General features: G+C 46.7%; 1 protein-coding gene across 1 annotated transcript; it reads right to left on the bottom strand.

Annotated features, from left to right (window-relative positions):
* Positions 1-5,730: 5,730 nt before the first annotated feature.
* Positions 5,731-16,348, bottom strand: LOC115641091 (E3 ubiquitin-protein ligase CCNB1IP1-like). Its single transcript, XM_030544197.1, has 3 exons — positions 16,037-16,348; positions 6,904-7,237; positions 5,731-5,930 (listed from the first exon to the last, which is right to left on the bottom strand). Exons 1-3 carry the CDS (start codon positions 16,346-16,348, stop codon positions 5,731-5,733), a joined length of 846 nt encoding a protein of 281 aa, XP_030400057.1.
* Between the last annotated feature and the right edge of the window lie 1,511 nt (positions 16,349-17,859).

Genomic DNA, 17,859 nt, shown 5'->3' with positions numbered 1-17,859 from the left:
TATGTGGAATGTGTTAGTATCAGAGCATTCTGGTACTATCCTGGCATATGTTTATATCTCTAATGTCCAGTACCTTTCAGGTATGTGTTTTTTTGCAACATCAGTCTTCTTTTTTGCCAGCTTATGTGAGCAGGGTCTGCCTTTAGCTTACAGCTTTGCTTTGCTTTATGTTAGCAAAGTCTTAACCATTACTTTAGCTCAGGCCTCTGATATAAGGGTTTATGTTTCAGGGCCTCATCTTACTACAGCTGAGTTACTAAAGTCCTCAAATCATAGTTTAAAGCAGTGGTTTTCAAACTTTTTGAGCTGAGCCCCCCCTTTAAGTTACAATTTTGGGTTGTACCCCCCCAATACCTGCCCCTCTCCCATGAGGTTTTCAGGGTGGGGGAAGGTGGTGCTATGGTCTCTGGAGGCAGAGCGAGAGACGGAGCCAGCACTGGGTGTGCAGGTGTTTACATTGACCCCCAGGCTGGATGGCCTGCTGAGGTGAGTCAGGGATGGAGGTGGCGCTCCATTTCCAACTCTCCCCCCTGCACGGTGCTGCCCCGAACCCCACTGAATATTACTTAGGGAGCATGCCCCTCAGTTTGAAAATCTCTGATTTAAAGACTTCAAGTTACAGAGAATCCACCATTTACACTAGTTTAAACCTGCAAGTGACCCATGCCCCAAGCTGCAGAGGAAGGCGAAAACCCCCCAGGGTCTCTGCCAATCTGACCTGGGGGGAAATGCCTTCCCAACTCCAAATATGGCGATCAGTTAGAATGGAGGTGGCCAACCTGAACCTAAGAAGGAGCCAAAATTTACCAATGTACATTGCCAAAGAGTCACAGTAATATGTCAGCAGCTCCACATCAGCTCCCCCCTCTCAGTGCCTCCCACCCACTGTCAGGCTAATCGATCACCGCCTCCCCCTCCCTTCCTGCACCTCCCTATCAGCTGTTTTGTGGCATGCAGGAAGCTATAGGGGGGTGGGGGAAGGAGTGAGGGCATGGCTGGATCAGGGGAGGAGGTGGGAAAGGGTGGAGTGGGGGCAGGGCCTGTGACAGAGCCAGGGGTTGAGCAGTGAGCACCACCTGGCACATTGGAAAGCTGGCACCTGTAGTTCCAGCCCTGGAGTCGGTGCCTATACAAGGAGGCGCATATTAACTTCTGAAGAGCCACATGTGGCTCTGGAGCCACAGGTTGGCCACACCTGAGTTAGACCCTGAGCATGTGGGCAAGACCCACCAGGCAGATACCTGGGAAAAAATTCTCTGTAGTAACTCAGAGCCCTACCCATCCAGTGTCCCATCACCAGCATTGGGGATTTTTGCTACAGGCAGTCACCAATGGGCCACATGCCATCATAGGCAGTCCCATCATCCGTCCATAAACTTATCAAGCTCAGTCTTGAAGCCAGTTAGGTTTTTTCCCCCACTGTTCCCCTGGAAGGCTGTTCCAGAACTTCACTCTTCTGATAGTTAGAAACGTTCGCCTAATTTTGAGCCTAAACTTGTTGAGGGCCACTGTATATCCATTTGTTTTTGGCGCTTAACTTAAAGTAACTTCTTTCCCTCCCTATTTATCCCTCTGATGTATTTCTAGAGGACAATCCTATCTACCCTCAGCTTTCTTTTGGTTAGGCTATACAAGGCAGGCTCTTTGAATCTCCTCTCATAAGGTAAGTTTTCCATTCCTCTGATAACCCTAGTAGCCCTTCTCTGCACCTGTTCCAGCTTGAATTAATCTTTCTTAAACATGGGAGACCAGAACTGCACACAGTATTCCAGATTAGGTCTCATCAGTGCCTTTTACAATGGTACTAATTCTTCCCTGTCTCTACTGGACATACCTAACCCGATGCATACTAGGACCCTGTTTCCTGTTGCAGGCCTGTTATTTGCACTGATCTTGGGCTGGGGGCTTTAAAAAGCAAAAGAAAAATGGCTAAAGCCACCCAGATGCTCACAGAGAGGGCACAGAGAAAAGCACATGAAAAAATGGAGAGGCTAAATCACATACAGGGATTGTAAAAGCAGAAGGCAATCTAAGGGGGGGCTATACAGCAAAGCTGTGGGGGGGGATGTCTGTATGTGCATGGCTGTGTGTCTGCTAGGATCAGTATGTGTGTGTGCAGGAATCACTGTGTGTGTATCACTATGTATGTGTGCAGAGATCACTCTGTGTGTGTGTGTGTGTGTGTGTGTGTGTGTGTGTGTGTGTGTGTGTGTGTGTGTGTGTGTAGGGAGCAGCATCTGTGCATGTCGTGTGCGTGTCTTCAGGGATTAGTGTGTGTGTGCACAGTGATCACTGTGTGTCACTATGTATGCACACAGGGATCACTGTGTGTGTCCATTGCTGTGTGTGTGCACAGGGATCACTGGGTGTTAATCACTTTGTGTGTGTGTGTGCACGCGTGCACGTGCGCAGGGATCAGTGTGTGTTTGTGTGTAGGGAGCAGTGTCTATGTGTGTGTGTGTCTGTGTGTTTGTGTTCAGGGATCAGTGTGTTTGTGTCACTGCATGTGCACAGAGATCACTGTGTTCTCATCGCTTTGTATGTGTCTGTGTACTGCTATGTGTGTGCGCAGTGATCAGTGTGTATGTGTACATTGCTATGCATGCAGGATCGGTGTGCAGGGATCAGTGTGCGTGTGTGTGCAGAGACCAGTGTGTGTGTAGGTGTGTGCACTGCTGTGTGTGCAGGGATCAGTGTGTGTTTGTGTGCAAGATCAGAGTGTGTGTGTCATTGTGTGTGTGTGTATGCAGGGATCAGTGTGTGCGCACAGAGATCAGCGTATGTGTTGTTCGTGCAGGGAACAGTGCATGTGTATTGCTCTGTGTGTGTGTGTGCAGGGATTGCTGTGTGTGTATGCAGGAATCAATGTGTGTATGCGAGCATTGCTGTGTGTGAAGGCCCAGTGTGTGGGGAGGGGCAAGGAGGGGACTTCTTGCAGAGTTTACAACGTGGCGGTTTCCTTCTCCCTCCTCAACTATGATTGTCCAGCTCCCCCCCTTCCTCTACCTCTGAGCTTCACCAGAGGAGAGCGGAGCTTGGACAGGGCAGGGACATCTATTGGGCTGGAGGGGGAATGCTATGCTCTGCACACACACAGCCTCTTCACTGCACCCCCTCCCACACACACACTGCTCTTGCACTGCACCCCCCCTTCCACAGCCCTTGCATTGCTCTTCACACACACAGCCCTGATCGCTATCCCCCTGCTTCTGCACTGCAACCTTCCACACACTCCCTGCATCGCAGCCCCTACATTCCTCCTCCCCGCCAGCCCCTGCATTGTACCACCCACTCACACAACACTTGCATTGGTCCAGACACCTCCTACCTCCCCCCATTTACCAGCCCTCTTCAGCCTGGTCTGTGCTCTCTACACTGCCCACCTCTCCCACTCTTGGGATCCCTTTTTAATTCCATGCTCTGCTAGAGTTGCCGCCTGTCCAGGTTTTCCCAGGAAAACCCTTTTCCCTTTGTTGAGATATCTGTCCTGGGAAGCCTGTCTGGGTGCTTGGTTCGTGCTATCAGCTGTCCAGTGTGATGGGCTCAGGACCGTCCCAGCTGTATCTAACAGGTGGCAGCCCTACAGATCTTCCAGCGGTCCTGGGTTTTGTGAGACTGTCCCGCTTTGACCCCAACCCTCCTGTCACGTTTGAAGCAGCTCCTATCCTGCGGGGATGGCTGAGCTCGACTCCCTGCTCTAGGCATTCTGCTCTGATCCCTGACACATGGAGTTGAAGCAACGCTCATATTTGGCTCAGCCCCGCTGAGGGGGGAGCGAGGGCATGGCCAGGCCAAACACAAACGTTGCTGTGACTCCACACACCAGGAACCAGGGTGTAACGCCCAGAGCAGGGAGCTGAGCCCAGCCAGCCCTGCAGGACAGGAGCTGCCACTATAGGGTGAGTATGAGACAGGTTCACTCTGCATCCCACCCCCCACCTACCCTGGGGGCAGCACCTGTCCCTCCAGGGGCCTGCAACCCCCAGGCGGCACCTAGACCCTGCATCCACAGGCCTCTTTTCCCCTGGGGGCAGCACCCATCCCACTGTAGCCACTTGAAATATTGGGAGGTATAACCCTACCCCAGCCTGTGCTGCCCAACCCCTCCCCAGGCTGAGCACATCCTGCCATCCACCTCCCCTGATTTACATCCACTCCTTTGCAACCTAGCTTATGCTCCCCACACTGCCCACCTCCATCTCTGCTGGGATCCCTTTCTGATTCCACCCCCTTGGCCAGCTACCAGGTTCCCTCACCAATCCTCCCCCCGCATCCCCCCCAGCCTGCACTCTCCACACTGCCCACCTCCCGCAATTTACCGTGCCCCTGCAGCCTGGCCTGCACTCCCCACACCACCCTCCTCCCTGCTGCTGAGTTCTCTCCCCAATTCCCATTCTTTGCCTGCATGTCCCATGCTGCTGTCTCCTCTATTGCTGGGATCTCTTCCCCAGTTTACCACTCCCCTCCCACCTGGCCTGTGCTCTCCATGCCACCTACCTCCCTCACTCCTGGGATCCTGCTCTGATCTCATACCCCCACACCCAACCTGCCTTCTCCACGCTGCCCGCCTCCCCTACTGCAGACATCCTTGATCCAACAAGAACTAGAAACCAAGATACAAAAGATCTTTTTTTTCCTTTCTTTTTTTGCTAATCCTTATTTCTGAGAGGGTGAACAACCTATTTACAAAGGTCACTTTATACAGTGTACAAAATCCATCGGTTGTGAGATGCCAAAACCAACCCTGCTTCTCCCATTGTGGGGCCCAAAGATTATAAATTCTCATGAAAGTGAGGGCTAAATTAATGAGTGTGAAATGAACATGGCTGAACTTTAAGGTGGGGGGGAATAACTGCAAAGGGAAGGATGAGGTGGAGTGTACTCAGGTGAACACACTGGATAACACTGAGAAATACACACACACATATGAACACAAGCATAAATATAGAAGCAAAAGTACACTTACACAGAACTATGCATGTACACACCCTTGGAGCTACGCATCCTCCCCCATTCAGAGATAAACGCACACACGGCAAGAGGCACCTACCCACATGTATATCTGTATGCATACACAAGAGAGAAAGACACACCAAATACACACAGATTTAAGCATACATATTGACTTACAGAGACAATACACAGCTATCTAGATTTATACACCCATGTGTACAGACAACACACCCACACATAGATTGACCCACATACACACACAGAGGTAAACACACTAGGATACACAGGTAGATTTGCATGCACACATAGACACACACACACACAAATACATTATCTCTCACACACAGAAAACAACAATGAATTTATAACCTATTAAGCAGAGTACCTCAGAACCAGGCCCAGATCCTCAAAGGTATTTAGGTGCCTTGAGGATCTTGGTCCAAAAGCGATGGGATACTACAGTCAGAGGGTGTCAACTTTACAATCTGAGAGGGGCAATCCAAGGGTGAGAGAGATTTACAGTCTGAAAGACAGTCTGTTGGTGACAGATTGTGACAATGAAATTGACACTCAGAGGTGACAGGGCATTACAGACTAGGATGAGAAGTCAAGACAATCTGCCGGTGCCAATCAGAGGTTGATTACATTACAATACCTAAAAAAAATATCCCAATACTGAGGAGAATCTCAAATCCAGACAATATGCATTTTCGCTCTTTCCCCTGCTGACGGATGGGCTGAATTTCCAAGAGTCAGGTGTGGAAGGCACATTACCGGTTATATCCTCTTCATCATGTAGGCCCTGCTGGCTCCAGGATGTGGCTCCAGCTCGTTGCTGGGAGAGGCGAAGGTGAAGAAGCTATTGCTGGATTCACCCGCAGGTGAGGATGTGGCAAAGAAGGGTTTGAAATGGAAGTCTCCCTCCCTACACCTGCCCCGGACTGGCGTGGCATCCCCAGGGAACTTGGCAGCATTACCTAGGAAGGGGGTGATACAAGGTCAGTTGGATGCTGGATTCTCTATCAAGATAGACATTAGTGACTACAGTAGTGTGACCATTCAGGGATTGAACATAGAATCTCCAAATCTAAGACCATGAGTGACCACGGCTTGATTTAAATACAGGCGCTAAGGTTGGGTTTGTCACAGGACATGGTGGAATTTGAAGGCTTGATTTAGACCTAAATCAATTAGCCTGGATTTGTAAAACTTTTGATGAGGAGGTACCAGCCACAAAAGAGACAAATGCAACGCTCAAGAGTCCAGCCCCCAAAATTCATGAGATTTGCTTACAAAATCGTGATGTTCTTAAAATTATATTATATAAAAAATGTCCTTCTGGTTCTGTAGCATTTATTGGTCACAGTTTCCCTCTTTTCTCTGCAACCATGGGGGCTAGAAACTTACCCTTTTTTTAAACACACCAAATGCCCAGAGACTCACAGTAAAGTTTGTGTGTTGGTGATACCACATGGCTAGCTAAGGTTGGAGAAATTACAAGGGATGTTCAAAGCTTTCGGATTCAGGGTGTGAATTAGCCCATGTTCTGGAGAAATCCCCTCTGAGGGAGGAGAAAGGAGCTTAACCTCCATGGCCCATTCAGTCCATGGTCTCTCCTCTTAGGCTGCCAAGGAGGGGGGCTATTAGTGTGAGTGGGGTTTGATAGATGGACAACTGTCCAAGCCGAGAACCCATCAACTTGTCTCACACAGGAGTGTCTAATCAAATATTTCACAGCACTTGGAGAGTGACTGCTCTGTGTGAAGCCCTTCTTCTTCAAACACACACACATATGTGCCTCCTCCAGTCCTATGGCATGGAGGGAGAGTTCAGTCTCTATAGCTCACTAAACCCTTGTCCCCTCCACTAACAGTGTCAGTATAGTGACTCTTTACGCCTGCTTTTGCAACCTCTGTGAGTAGTGAAATGAGAACTCTCCACAGATCTTACCCAATGGGAAGCCAAAGACAGCAGGGTGAGGCATCATGGGAGGCTCGTGGGCAGCCTCCTGATTAGCCATGGCAATGTTGCGCAGACGGAGGCTGTCATAGAGGCCCTGGAGCTTCTGGTACTGGCGGTTACGCTCCATGAGCTTCTCAGAGAGCTCGCTGAACTTCTTCTTGTACTCCTCCAGCATCTTCTTCAGGGAGGAGACCTCGCTCTTCATGGAGGTCAGTTCCATGTCCTTGCTCTGCAGCTGCTGGGTGTACACCTTCTCCATCTGCTTCAGGTGTCCCTCAGCCTTGCTGTAGGTGTATTCCTGGTACAGGCGCTCCTGGTGAACCTGCCATGTGGAGATTATGACAGGTGTGACAGGCTTCTTTGACCACTAATTGTCAAAGGAAAGTGAAGTCACTGCATCTGAGATATCGTAGCATGACTACAGTGTACCAAAGGAAGGATGGTCTGGAGTTAAGGCACTGGACTGGGACTTATGAGATCTGGATTCAGTTCCCACTGCTGCCACAGTGACTTTGGGTAAGTCACTTAGGTCAATATTCTCAAGAGGGACCACAAATGTAGGGTTGCCAACATGAGACATCTACGGACTGATTTTCAGATGTGCTGAGCACTCCACACTCCAGCTGAAGCTGATAAGAGCTGTGGGGTGCACAGTGTAATGTTATTGACATAAACTGTGACTGTATATATCCTTGTTGCAACCAGGTCTTGTACAAGGAGGCGAAGTGGGGTGTCTATGGAAAGGTTGTAGTCTGCTGGTTATGATTATGCTGTCTGTATGTGTGTATCTTTTTTTTTTGTATTCAAAGTTATGAATATTGACTATGTACTTGTTTGGTTCTAAGTAGCCTCAGTGAAGCATTTGGTCAGCTTCTTCGGAAAGGACTATTCTCAGTAAGTGCCCAATCAAGAAACACTTAACTAACAATGGATTTTGTGAGGTGCCAATCCACATCTGAGCTTTCCTGGGAACATTCACACTAACATGTAAAGAATGGTGTCGGCCTGCAAAAAGCTTCATCATTCATAGACATGTGACTTGCCCAGGTGACTGCAAACTCCATCTTGTTGAGGGAATTTTACACAGGAGAACAAAGGGGTTTCCATCCACAAGAGAAAGACTATATAAGGCCCTGAAAACCCCTCCATTTTGTCTTCAGCTAGCTCAAAAGATAGCCTCTCCATCCCAAAGAGATGCTTGAAAGAAACTGGAACAAAGGACAGTAACTACGGGGGTGGGGGGGGTGAGTAATTGCTGGACCCAGACTAGGAAGGAGTCTAGTCTGTAAAAGAAGCAGATTGGAACATCTCTGAGAGTGAGATTTACCTGCATTTAGTTTCCTACTGTATTAGCCTTAGAGTTGCATGTTTTTGTTTTATTTTGCTTGGTAATCTACTTTGTTCTGTCTGTTATTACTTGAAAACACTTACATCCTACTTATTATACTTAATAAAATCACTTTTTGCTTATTATTTGACCCAGAGCAAGTCATTAATTCCTGGGAAAGCAAAAAACTGTGCATATCTCTCTATCAGTGTTATAGAGGGTGAATAATTTATGAGTTTACACTGTATAAGCTTTATACAGACTAAAACGGATTTATCTGGGCTTTGGATCCCATTGGGAACTGGGTATCTGAGTGCTAGAGATAGGAGAACTTTTTAAGCTGTTTTCAGTTGTCTTCAGCTTGTGGGGGATGTGGTTCAGACCTGGGTCTGTGTTTGTAGCAGTCTAGCATGTCTGTCTCAACAAGACAGGCTACTGAAGTCCCAAGCTGGCAGGGGAAATGGGCTCAGAAGTAGTCTCAGCACATCAGGTGGCAGTCCCAAGGGGGTTTCTGTGACTCAACCTGTCACACACAGCATCTCTGTAAATCAGGTCATATAGGTCTCATGTTAAGCACTCAAATGCGAGGCTCCTAAAATTAGTGGACACTTAAAAATGTTGCTTTAGTGTCCGTACTTCAGTTCCCTACATGTAAAATGGAGATAGTAATAGAGACATACTTCTCCTTGAGGATAATTCATGAATGTTTGTGAGGTGCTTTTGTTGCTGGCAGATAACTGCCTGAGGCCAAGCAACAGCGGGGGGGTCCGTCGCCTGGTGTGCCGCGCCAATAAACACACCAGGGTGGAGAAACAAACCAAGTTTATTTGAGATCTCAAAGCGGTGCAGGGAGATTGACTCAGATCAAGCACACCTAAAACAAGCAGTCTGTTCCTTTATATCCATGAGAACTTTTCTCACTGACTAGCAATCCCCCGTTTCCCCTCCCTCCTTCTCCTTCCTCCCCCTGTAGCAATTACGTAAGCACAGGTGCATTAAGTAATCTTGGCCGCGGCAGCTCGTTAGTAAGTTTTCTTTCTGCAGGTTATCTTGTCCTTCTGTTAAAGGTGCACAGGCCTCATTATTTCTGCTTTAGACCAGTTAGAACTGTTGCAACTGATAACGGCTGTTACACCTGGCCTTTTAGGTCGATTAAAGTTCAAACATGGAGGGACTCTTGTCTGCTGAGGCCTAAAACCAGGAAGGCTCCATACTCTTGTGGCCTTCCACCCTCCCGAGTTACGTAGGGTTATGCTTAGTGACACAAAAAACTCCCTCCTTTGAGAATACTCAACAAACTTTTGGCTGAGTGTTCTCACATTTAAAGGATAACATGTGATTAAGCTCTAGGGAGCTGCAGTGCTTTACAGCAAGCAAGCAAGAGAAGAGTAACGATACACAACACCACACCAGTGAGCAGGAGGTGAACAATACCTTCCCCTAGTTTTCCCAGGTTGAGTAACCAGCCCCAGAGGGAATTAGAAAGAGTAGGTTTCCTTTCCTGGGCCTTCCACTGTTCAAAAGCCTGTTTGGCTGACAGGATGTGCTTGTTAATATCCTGTGCGCTTTCTGGGACATAAGTACAGCATTCATCCCCTATAAGGGCGCACACCCAGGCCTGGGAAGCAACACTTCCACCCAGGAAGTGTCCAAGTATGTCTCCATGATCACAGATGAGATGGTATTCCTGATGCGTCTGTAAGGGCAGTGGGCCAAGTCTGGTACTCAAGATCACTCCGAATGGCCATCAGCTGGTCATTTAGGAAATCGCGAATTCCTAAACATACTAGATCCCACTGCAATGCCTTCCCAGCCTCAGTTATATTTAATACCATCTTTTCTTGGTGTAGTACTATAATACACCTGTTATTTAACTATTCTCAGGTACTGTCAAAAGGCATTTCCATTAATAGCATACATTATTAGTCACTGGAATGGTTTCAATACGGGTAAAATTTCTAGTAGCAGAACAAACTCTTTGGGTACTTGTTATTTAAAATCCAATTAGAGAGAGATATATATGCTGAAGGATTTATCCAAAACACAGGGCATAGCCTGTAGAATAAACCCCAAAATCCAATTAATACCACATTCCCAAACATGGGTCCCACAAATGTCCTCCCACCAGTGTATAATTCTTTGTTTCTTCACCAGCGTCAGTTCTTAATGTCCTTTCTAGTCAGGAATTCCTGGACTTTGGCAATTTCAGTGGAGCGAGTGTTCCTTCTTCTTTCCCAAAACAGTCGTGGTGCAGCATCCTTGTACTTTTTCCCTACTGTCCAGAAGGCACAGTGGAGCTAGAAGGTGAAATAGGCTAATCATCAGTAGGAGAATTCTCCCGATGTGGAGTGGGTCTTTTTGCAGTGAGAATCTTGGGTCCAAGCAGTCAGTCTTTGGCACTTCACAGCAGTGTTGGTAGTCACCGGGACTTAAGGGCCCTTCCAGCATGGAGCCAAAGCAGTCTTTCGTTGGTGGACCTTTACATCAATCCCATCTCCTGGTTCCAAGGAGTGGCAGGGCTGCTAGGGTCTTTGGGTAGCACTTCTTTATCTGTGAGAAAATAAACTTAACACATTTCATTAGTGCCTGGCAGTGTTTTTCAGATCTCATAGCTGTGTGGGCAAATTCAAGCCCTCCTTTTCCTAGTTGTTAGCCAAGTCTTAACTGTGAGCAGTGTTCTTGAATGGAGTCAAGTGTCTTATCCATAGCCTGAGCTTGCTATTTTTTTTTTTTTTCAGTTAATTCATTCTGTTCTTTGTCCTTCTTCCCTTCTTGGCTTCTTTTAACCTGCAAAGGAAACTTCCACTTTTTACTTATACACCTTCTTCCCAACAATGAAGACATAAACATTGTCATTATACAGTACATTAGTCTTATTATTTAATATATGCCACACACACCCTTTTACTAAAATAACCTTATTACAGAGCATTGGAGCAACAAGCCAGGACAAGCACACCCACTTTGAGGAGTTAACTCAATACAACCTCTAGTCCAATAGCCTTGCACCATCCCCAGCCCTCTGGCTAGAAATCTGAGGTAGCCAGAAAGATCCCATGTACAATATGGGGAGTGGGTTAACTTTTCATGTCTTTGCTTTCAAAGACTGTTGGTATGCAAATTTTAACAACAATTTTTGCAATTAACAGTTTGGCCAATGACATTTCTTTTTCTTGAGGAAATGCATTAGACTTTAGTATATCACATTCTCCTGATTTATCCAAACACTTTGTATTCCAAGTTGAACAAAACAAATATCTGCATTTTAATTTAACCTTTTTGTTTGATTTTAAACTAGACTATTTTATAAAAATATTAAACACAAAAATTCCGGCCACAAGACAAACACCACAAGACAGAACATAGAACACAAAACATAATTTCTATTGTGCCAGTAAATGCATGGTATGTTGAATGCTGTTCAGCTGGCATCAGTTTTCTCTGATTATCTGAAAGACAAAAAAACAAGAGGTCTACCCACCCTTGCTGGGCAGACAATCATCACTTGAAATATACAAATACCCTTGTTGACTTCAGGCAAAAACAGAGGAATTACCCCATATTTTCTTGTATTTGTTTCATAGGCAGCCCAGGTTTTGAATTACATAACACTGTATACATTCTTCAGCTAATTCAACTAAATTGTTCATAGCCAAACCAAATGATTGCAATCCAATAACTTCTTTGCCTGAATTTATTTACAAACATTTCACAGACACCAAAAACCTTTTTTTCTTTAGCATTTTTACAAAGTTCAACTGCCGTTTTCTCCAGCAACTACAGAGTTAACTTCTCACTCTCCCTTAAATCACTTGCTTGTCTCCCAACAGCCACTTTTATCAACTTAAATCACCATTCCAAGTAAGTCCTGGGTATTTGAAATCTCCATGCTTACACTTACTGACTCCTTCCTTCCACTACACCCTTAAAGTTTTCCAACCTGCTTTCCAATCTCTCTCTCTCTCTCTCTCTCTGTTGCCTGCCTGCCTGGGCCCGATCCTGCTTTTCTTGCTGAACCATCCCTTTCATGGGCACCAACTTGTTCCACTACCAGTTTAGCTAGGAGGGTGGGCTTCTCATCTAGCCCCCACCCCTCCTGGTCTCTTCCCTTAAAAATTCTTACTCACAAGACTACCTGAGTCCTCCTTCATGAGGCTTGCCACCTGGACAAAAACACATGGCCCATTGGGCAAAGGCCATTTACTTAACATATAATTTAAAGGACTATTCTTAGAGGGTTTACCCAGAGACTCATTCATCTGTTTGACACTTAAACAGAAAAGAGAATTACACAGAGCGCAGAGGGAATTACAGTCTAAGCCAGACTTTCCCACTTCTATACACTGACCACTACAAGGGACGGGACAGAAGGATCTCAATTCGACCTCAGAGCTTCCTCGCACACATGGCTTCCACTCCGAGGAATTACGAACGAGAGGTTCAGTTCCGCCCACACTCCTAACGCCCAAATGAACAGAGCAGGAAAACAACAGTAACTGGTTAAACAGAACAGAACCAGAACCAGATAGCGTTTTCTTATCCTATTAGGACTCACTTTTACTCATGCAGTTCTCAACATATAACACCAACAGTACCAAGCAAAGCAAACACAAAATAATAAGGGTAAAACAGATAGATGGCGTAAATTCTGCAGGGCTCCCCCCTTCTTCATTGCTCACCAAACTGTGACAAATTTCTGTTACCAATCTCTCCCTCGTGTCAGGTGATCAGGCTGACACTACAGGATCGTTAGGGGAAGATAAAGAAAACACACCATATAACTGTATTTTAAAGCTCCATTAATAAAATAATAAAACAACAACGGAGAGTGTTGGGAATGCTCCCTCATCACTCAGGAAAACATTAATGCCCCAAGCCCCTTTCATACCCACAGACGTACGTCCAGACTGGCCACTTCTGTGTATAATGTTCAGAGAAGGGGGGAGAGGTGGACTGGAGATTATCCTGTATACAGCTTGTCCAGAATTTCTAACATGCTTCTGCTCTTTGGAGGGCTGTTCTCTTGCACCCTGGAATCTTCTGCAGCGTCTCTTTCAGAGATTCCAGTCCAGGTCAGCTGCCTGCGGCTTCTTCAGTGTCACCAAGCCACACCGGCTCCGGGGACACAAAGGCACACTGTTGGATCTCACTGGACAGTTAAGCTTTGCAAATGTAATCTTAGTTCTGTAACTTGTATTGCCTTTGGTTCACCTCTGTCTATATTTTTTCCTTCACAGCCAGCTGGGGCCAAAAGCAGTTTTTCTTTGTACTTAGCATAGTCTGCTTTGATTCTGGACCTTGAACGCAGAGCAATCCCCCCCTTCCATCCCTGGGCCAAGATGATTTTTAAATTAACCCGTTCCTTTCCTCAATAGACAAATTTGCTCACCCTGTGTCAGGGCTTTTTGGTGATTAAACGCTCCTCTTAGATGTATGATCTTATCTAGATTGAAGTACCTTCTAGTGGGCATTGTTTAGATGGATTTTCATGTATGTAAATATTCCATTTCTCTAAATACCTGCAGGTTGTTGAACCATAATGTACGTACATGTAATATGCTGGGGTACCCTAGGGGGTGAGGTGGAATGTTTAGACTGCCCCCCCACCCATTTTCCACTTACACACACAGGGAGGGTGCCCTGTCCGCGCTAGCGGCTCATAAACTAAGGATTTTTCCCTACAGGATACTCACACAGGAGAGGCTAACGAGGATGGCCACGACCCTCCTACACCTCCCTTCAGCAAAGAGCGTCGGCTAGTCTCTCGGAGACGGCGCCGCTTACTCTGATTGCATCCAGTGAGATGATCAGACTGTCAGTAGCCCACACGGAAAGGAAAGGGGAAGGGAAGATGGGTACACACACTCCTAGACCCAGGCAGCTTCCTCAGCGGACGATGCCAGGCCAAGTCAGCCCACCATGGGTCGGACCTCCTAAAGATCCACTAGTTACCGGGCTTGTGTTAGAGTAGTCCTGGTCACGAGCTTTTGCTTCACAGGGTACTCTGGGTATCTTCCGGTAACAGTCACTCACACTGGCCCCCAGTACCATTCTGCATCTGATCTTGCTTTTTAGCTACAACAGGGAGAGAGTGCACTAGGACATAGGGTCTCCCTTTTCTAGACAGGTCCCTCCTTTGTCCCTGCACTATCCCTAACCTGCTTTTTGGATCCTTGCACTCTGCCAGACAGAGGGAAGAACTGGAGCTACAGTGGGGTATTTTTACAAGAGCTCTCCATACAAACAGCTTCAGAAGCTACACATTTACTGACAAAACAGGAGTAATTGGAGGATCATGTTATAATTAAGTGATCCTTCCGATGGCCACCTTTCTGGTCCTCTAGTTGATATTGAGGTCAGTCTACTATACAGAACTTTTTAGTTTGCTTTTAGTTAGTGGATCTGATCCAAGCACTTCCCAATTCGCTAGAATGCATTCTAAGGGTGTACACCGTGCCCTGCCTGTACTCTGTCCCTGCCCCATATCCTAGGCTGACACTGGGCATCCCCAGGTCATAACAGGCAAAAATCCAGACCACTGGACTGTTCCTACCTTATCCAAGGGACCGGTTCCTCACCGTCGCCCTCAACTGCTTCTCCACTACTCGAGCACGTTGCACCATTGTGCCCTCTGGGATCACTCGAACTGCGTCTCCGCCGAGGCCCCCAGTGAAGTCACCGGTGCGCGCTGGGCGTCGGTCGTCGCCGCAATCTGTCAACCACCAGAAGGGATCCAGGCAAGGCTAATTTTAGCCTCAATGCCCCACGCTGGGCGCCAAGAACTGTTGCCGGCAGATAACTGCCTGAGGCCAAGCAACAGCGGGGGGGGTCCGTCGCCTGGTGTGCCGCGCCAATAAACACACCAGGGTGGAGAAGCAAACCAAATGTATTTGAGATCTCAAAGCGGTGCAGGGAGATTGACTCAGATCAAGCACACCTAAAACAAGCAGTCTGTTCCTTTATATCCATGAGAACTTTTCTCACTGACTAGCAATCCCCCATTTCCCCTCCCTCCTTCTCCTTCCTCCCCCTGTAGCAATTACGTAAGCACAGGTGCATTAAGTAATCTTGGCCGCGGCAGCTCGTTAGTAAGTTTTCTTTCTGCAGGTTATCTTGTCCTTCTGTTAAAGGTGCACAGGCCTCATTATTTCTGCTTTAGACCAGTTAGAACTGTTGCAACTGATAACGGCCTGGCCTTTTAGGTCGATTAAAGTTCAAACATGGCCTAAAACTAGGAAGGCTCCATACTCTTGTGGCCTTCCACCCTCCTGAGTTACGTAGGGTTATGCTTAGTGACACCAACACTTTGATACTGCTCTGATGTAAGAAAGAAAGAATGTATAGCAAAGATGGGGAGAACTTTCCACGGTGACAGATGAGAAAGAGAGGAATGGCTAATAGAGTGATAATATTTTACACTGACAGTTGGACAGAGAAGGAGGGAGGGAGAAGTGCAAATGCCACACTCCGGTGATTTTGAACCAGAGAGTGAACCTTCTCTGTGGTCCCAACAAAACCAAACAATGGGATTTCTTAATCCTAGTCCATTCCCTTTGGCTCCTTTACACGGTTTTCAGGCCAAAAAATATAGCATGCTGGCCCTCCCTTTGGAGTCACCTAGGTGTCAGCTCTGCCCTCCATGTACGAGATATAGGTAGCCATAAAGACTGAATTTTGGATTTTTCATTCCTTTAACAAACAAAATCTCTTCCCAATTATATTTTCAGAGACAATTTTGAAAGTGTCTACCTATCCTAGGACATCATGCTGATGCCCCACCTGGGGTGGATTTACTTGGTATGTCCAGAAGGCGAGTGCGTGGGAGCTGATGTCCAGCACAGTCTCTGGCCGAAATCCAGCCAACATCATGGCCTTATGTTCTTCAGAGGGCTTTAGCTCAGTGCGAACAATGTCTAGCTTGCCAGAGAGGGCACTGTTGCAGGCAGGACAGACTGCTGGTGAACGGCTGAATTCCCCATTACCGTGCTGGTCACAGAAGATGTGTGAGCAAGCCATGACCCAAGCATAGCCTGAGAGCTTGACACGGCACTTGCGGTAATTGCACACCAACATATCCTCACACACGGATATTTCAACGGAGCCCATAGCAAGGGTGTTGACTCCAAAACAAATACTCCCTGGTGGAAAGGAATCTGCCACTCACCACACCAAACCTATACAGCAAAACAAACATACAAGCTGGGATTCTTAAAGGGGCCTAAGAGAGTTAGGTGTCCAACTTCCACTGAATTATGTGACTCAGGCATCTAACTTCCTTATGCTGCTTTATAAATTCCACCCTAAAAGCTGAAGTGGAAACACTGACACTTTTATGCAGCATCAAAATAACCAGTTGAATATTTTTCTTCAGAAACCTCTTGCCTCTGTGAAGAAAAAAATGGCCCAATTTTCAAAAGTGGTGGCAACCAAAATCCCACATTTGGCCACTAAAATGGACACTGGATACTTTAAAGAGCTATTTGGGGAAACTCTAAGTGTCAATCCTCATTTTGGAGTTCTGGACAACCCATGTGTGAAATTGGCCATGTCCCTTTAGGAGGTGACATTTCTTCCAGTGTAGTTAATATTTTGAAGGGGAACTTTAATTCGTTTAATAGTGTCCAAAAGCCACATTGGGAGAGTCCTGTGCATGTCAATGGTGATAGAGTAGCATGGTTGCCAGAGATGCCCAGCTTTTGGGTATGTGCTTATTCAGCTTTTTACTTCTGCTAATGCACATGGGGCCTACAGTGCGCCAATGCAAGTTTGGTCTGTATTAACACCAAGGTGTTAGAGCAGGGTGGGGCTAGGAGTTAGGACTCCTGGGTTCTGTTCCAGTTGTGGGAGAGAAGTGGAGTCTAGTGGTTAGGAGTTAGGACTTCTTGTTTCTATCCCCTCTTCTGTGCAGGCAGTAGAGTCTAGGGGGCTGGGAGGCAGGACTACTGGATTCTATTCCCAATTCTGGGAGAAGCCTGTTTTCTAGTGGTTAGAACAGGTGGGACTGAAATTAAGGCTCCTGCAGTTGCTTCCCAACTCTGCCGTAGTTTCACTTTGCAGTGTTGTAGCTATGTTGGTCCCAGGATATTAGAGGGACAAGGTGGGTGAGGTGATGTCTCTTTCACCAACAGAAGCTGGTTCAATAAAAAATAAGTTTTTGAGCTTGGTCCAGGTCTGGTCCAGAAGAAGAGCTCTCTATATCTCAAAAGCTTGTCTCTTACACAAAAAGAAGTTGATCCAGTAAACACTATCACTTCACCCACCCTGACTCTCTATAGCTTCATTTTGTGATCTTGGGCTAGTCAATTGTGTGTGCAAGTTTTGAGGGGGAACTATATGGCTATTAAGGCAACTACTTCCAAAGTGTATTTGTAGTTTTCTGCAACGCTTTCAGTGCAGGCTGGGGGTGCACCAATGGCAGTTTCACAGGTGCTGGTAGAGGGATTATTTCCATCTGCCATTATAGGCTATGACATGGGCCAACACGGATTTCTGTTGTCCAACCAATACAGGTTTAGTGAATACCAATGGTGTCTGGTCACACATCTACACAGGATTCCTTGCTTTGGATGATGCACCGTTTGACAATGCAACTATGCAATGTTTTCCTGCCGTTGAGC

The sequence above is a fragment of the Gopherus evgoodei genome, unplaced genomic scaffold (genome assembly GCF_007399415.2).
Source record: "Gopherus evgoodei ecotype Sinaloan lineage unplaced genomic scaffold, rGopEvg1_v1.p scaffold_33_arrow_ctg1, whole genome shotgun sequence".
Classification (NCBI taxonomy): Eukaryota; Metazoa; Chordata; order Testudines; family Testudinidae; genus Gopherus; species Gopherus evgoodei.
The sequence above is the reverse complement of the archived record's forward strand: the minus strand, read 5'-3'. Positions and strand labels throughout refer to the sequence as shown.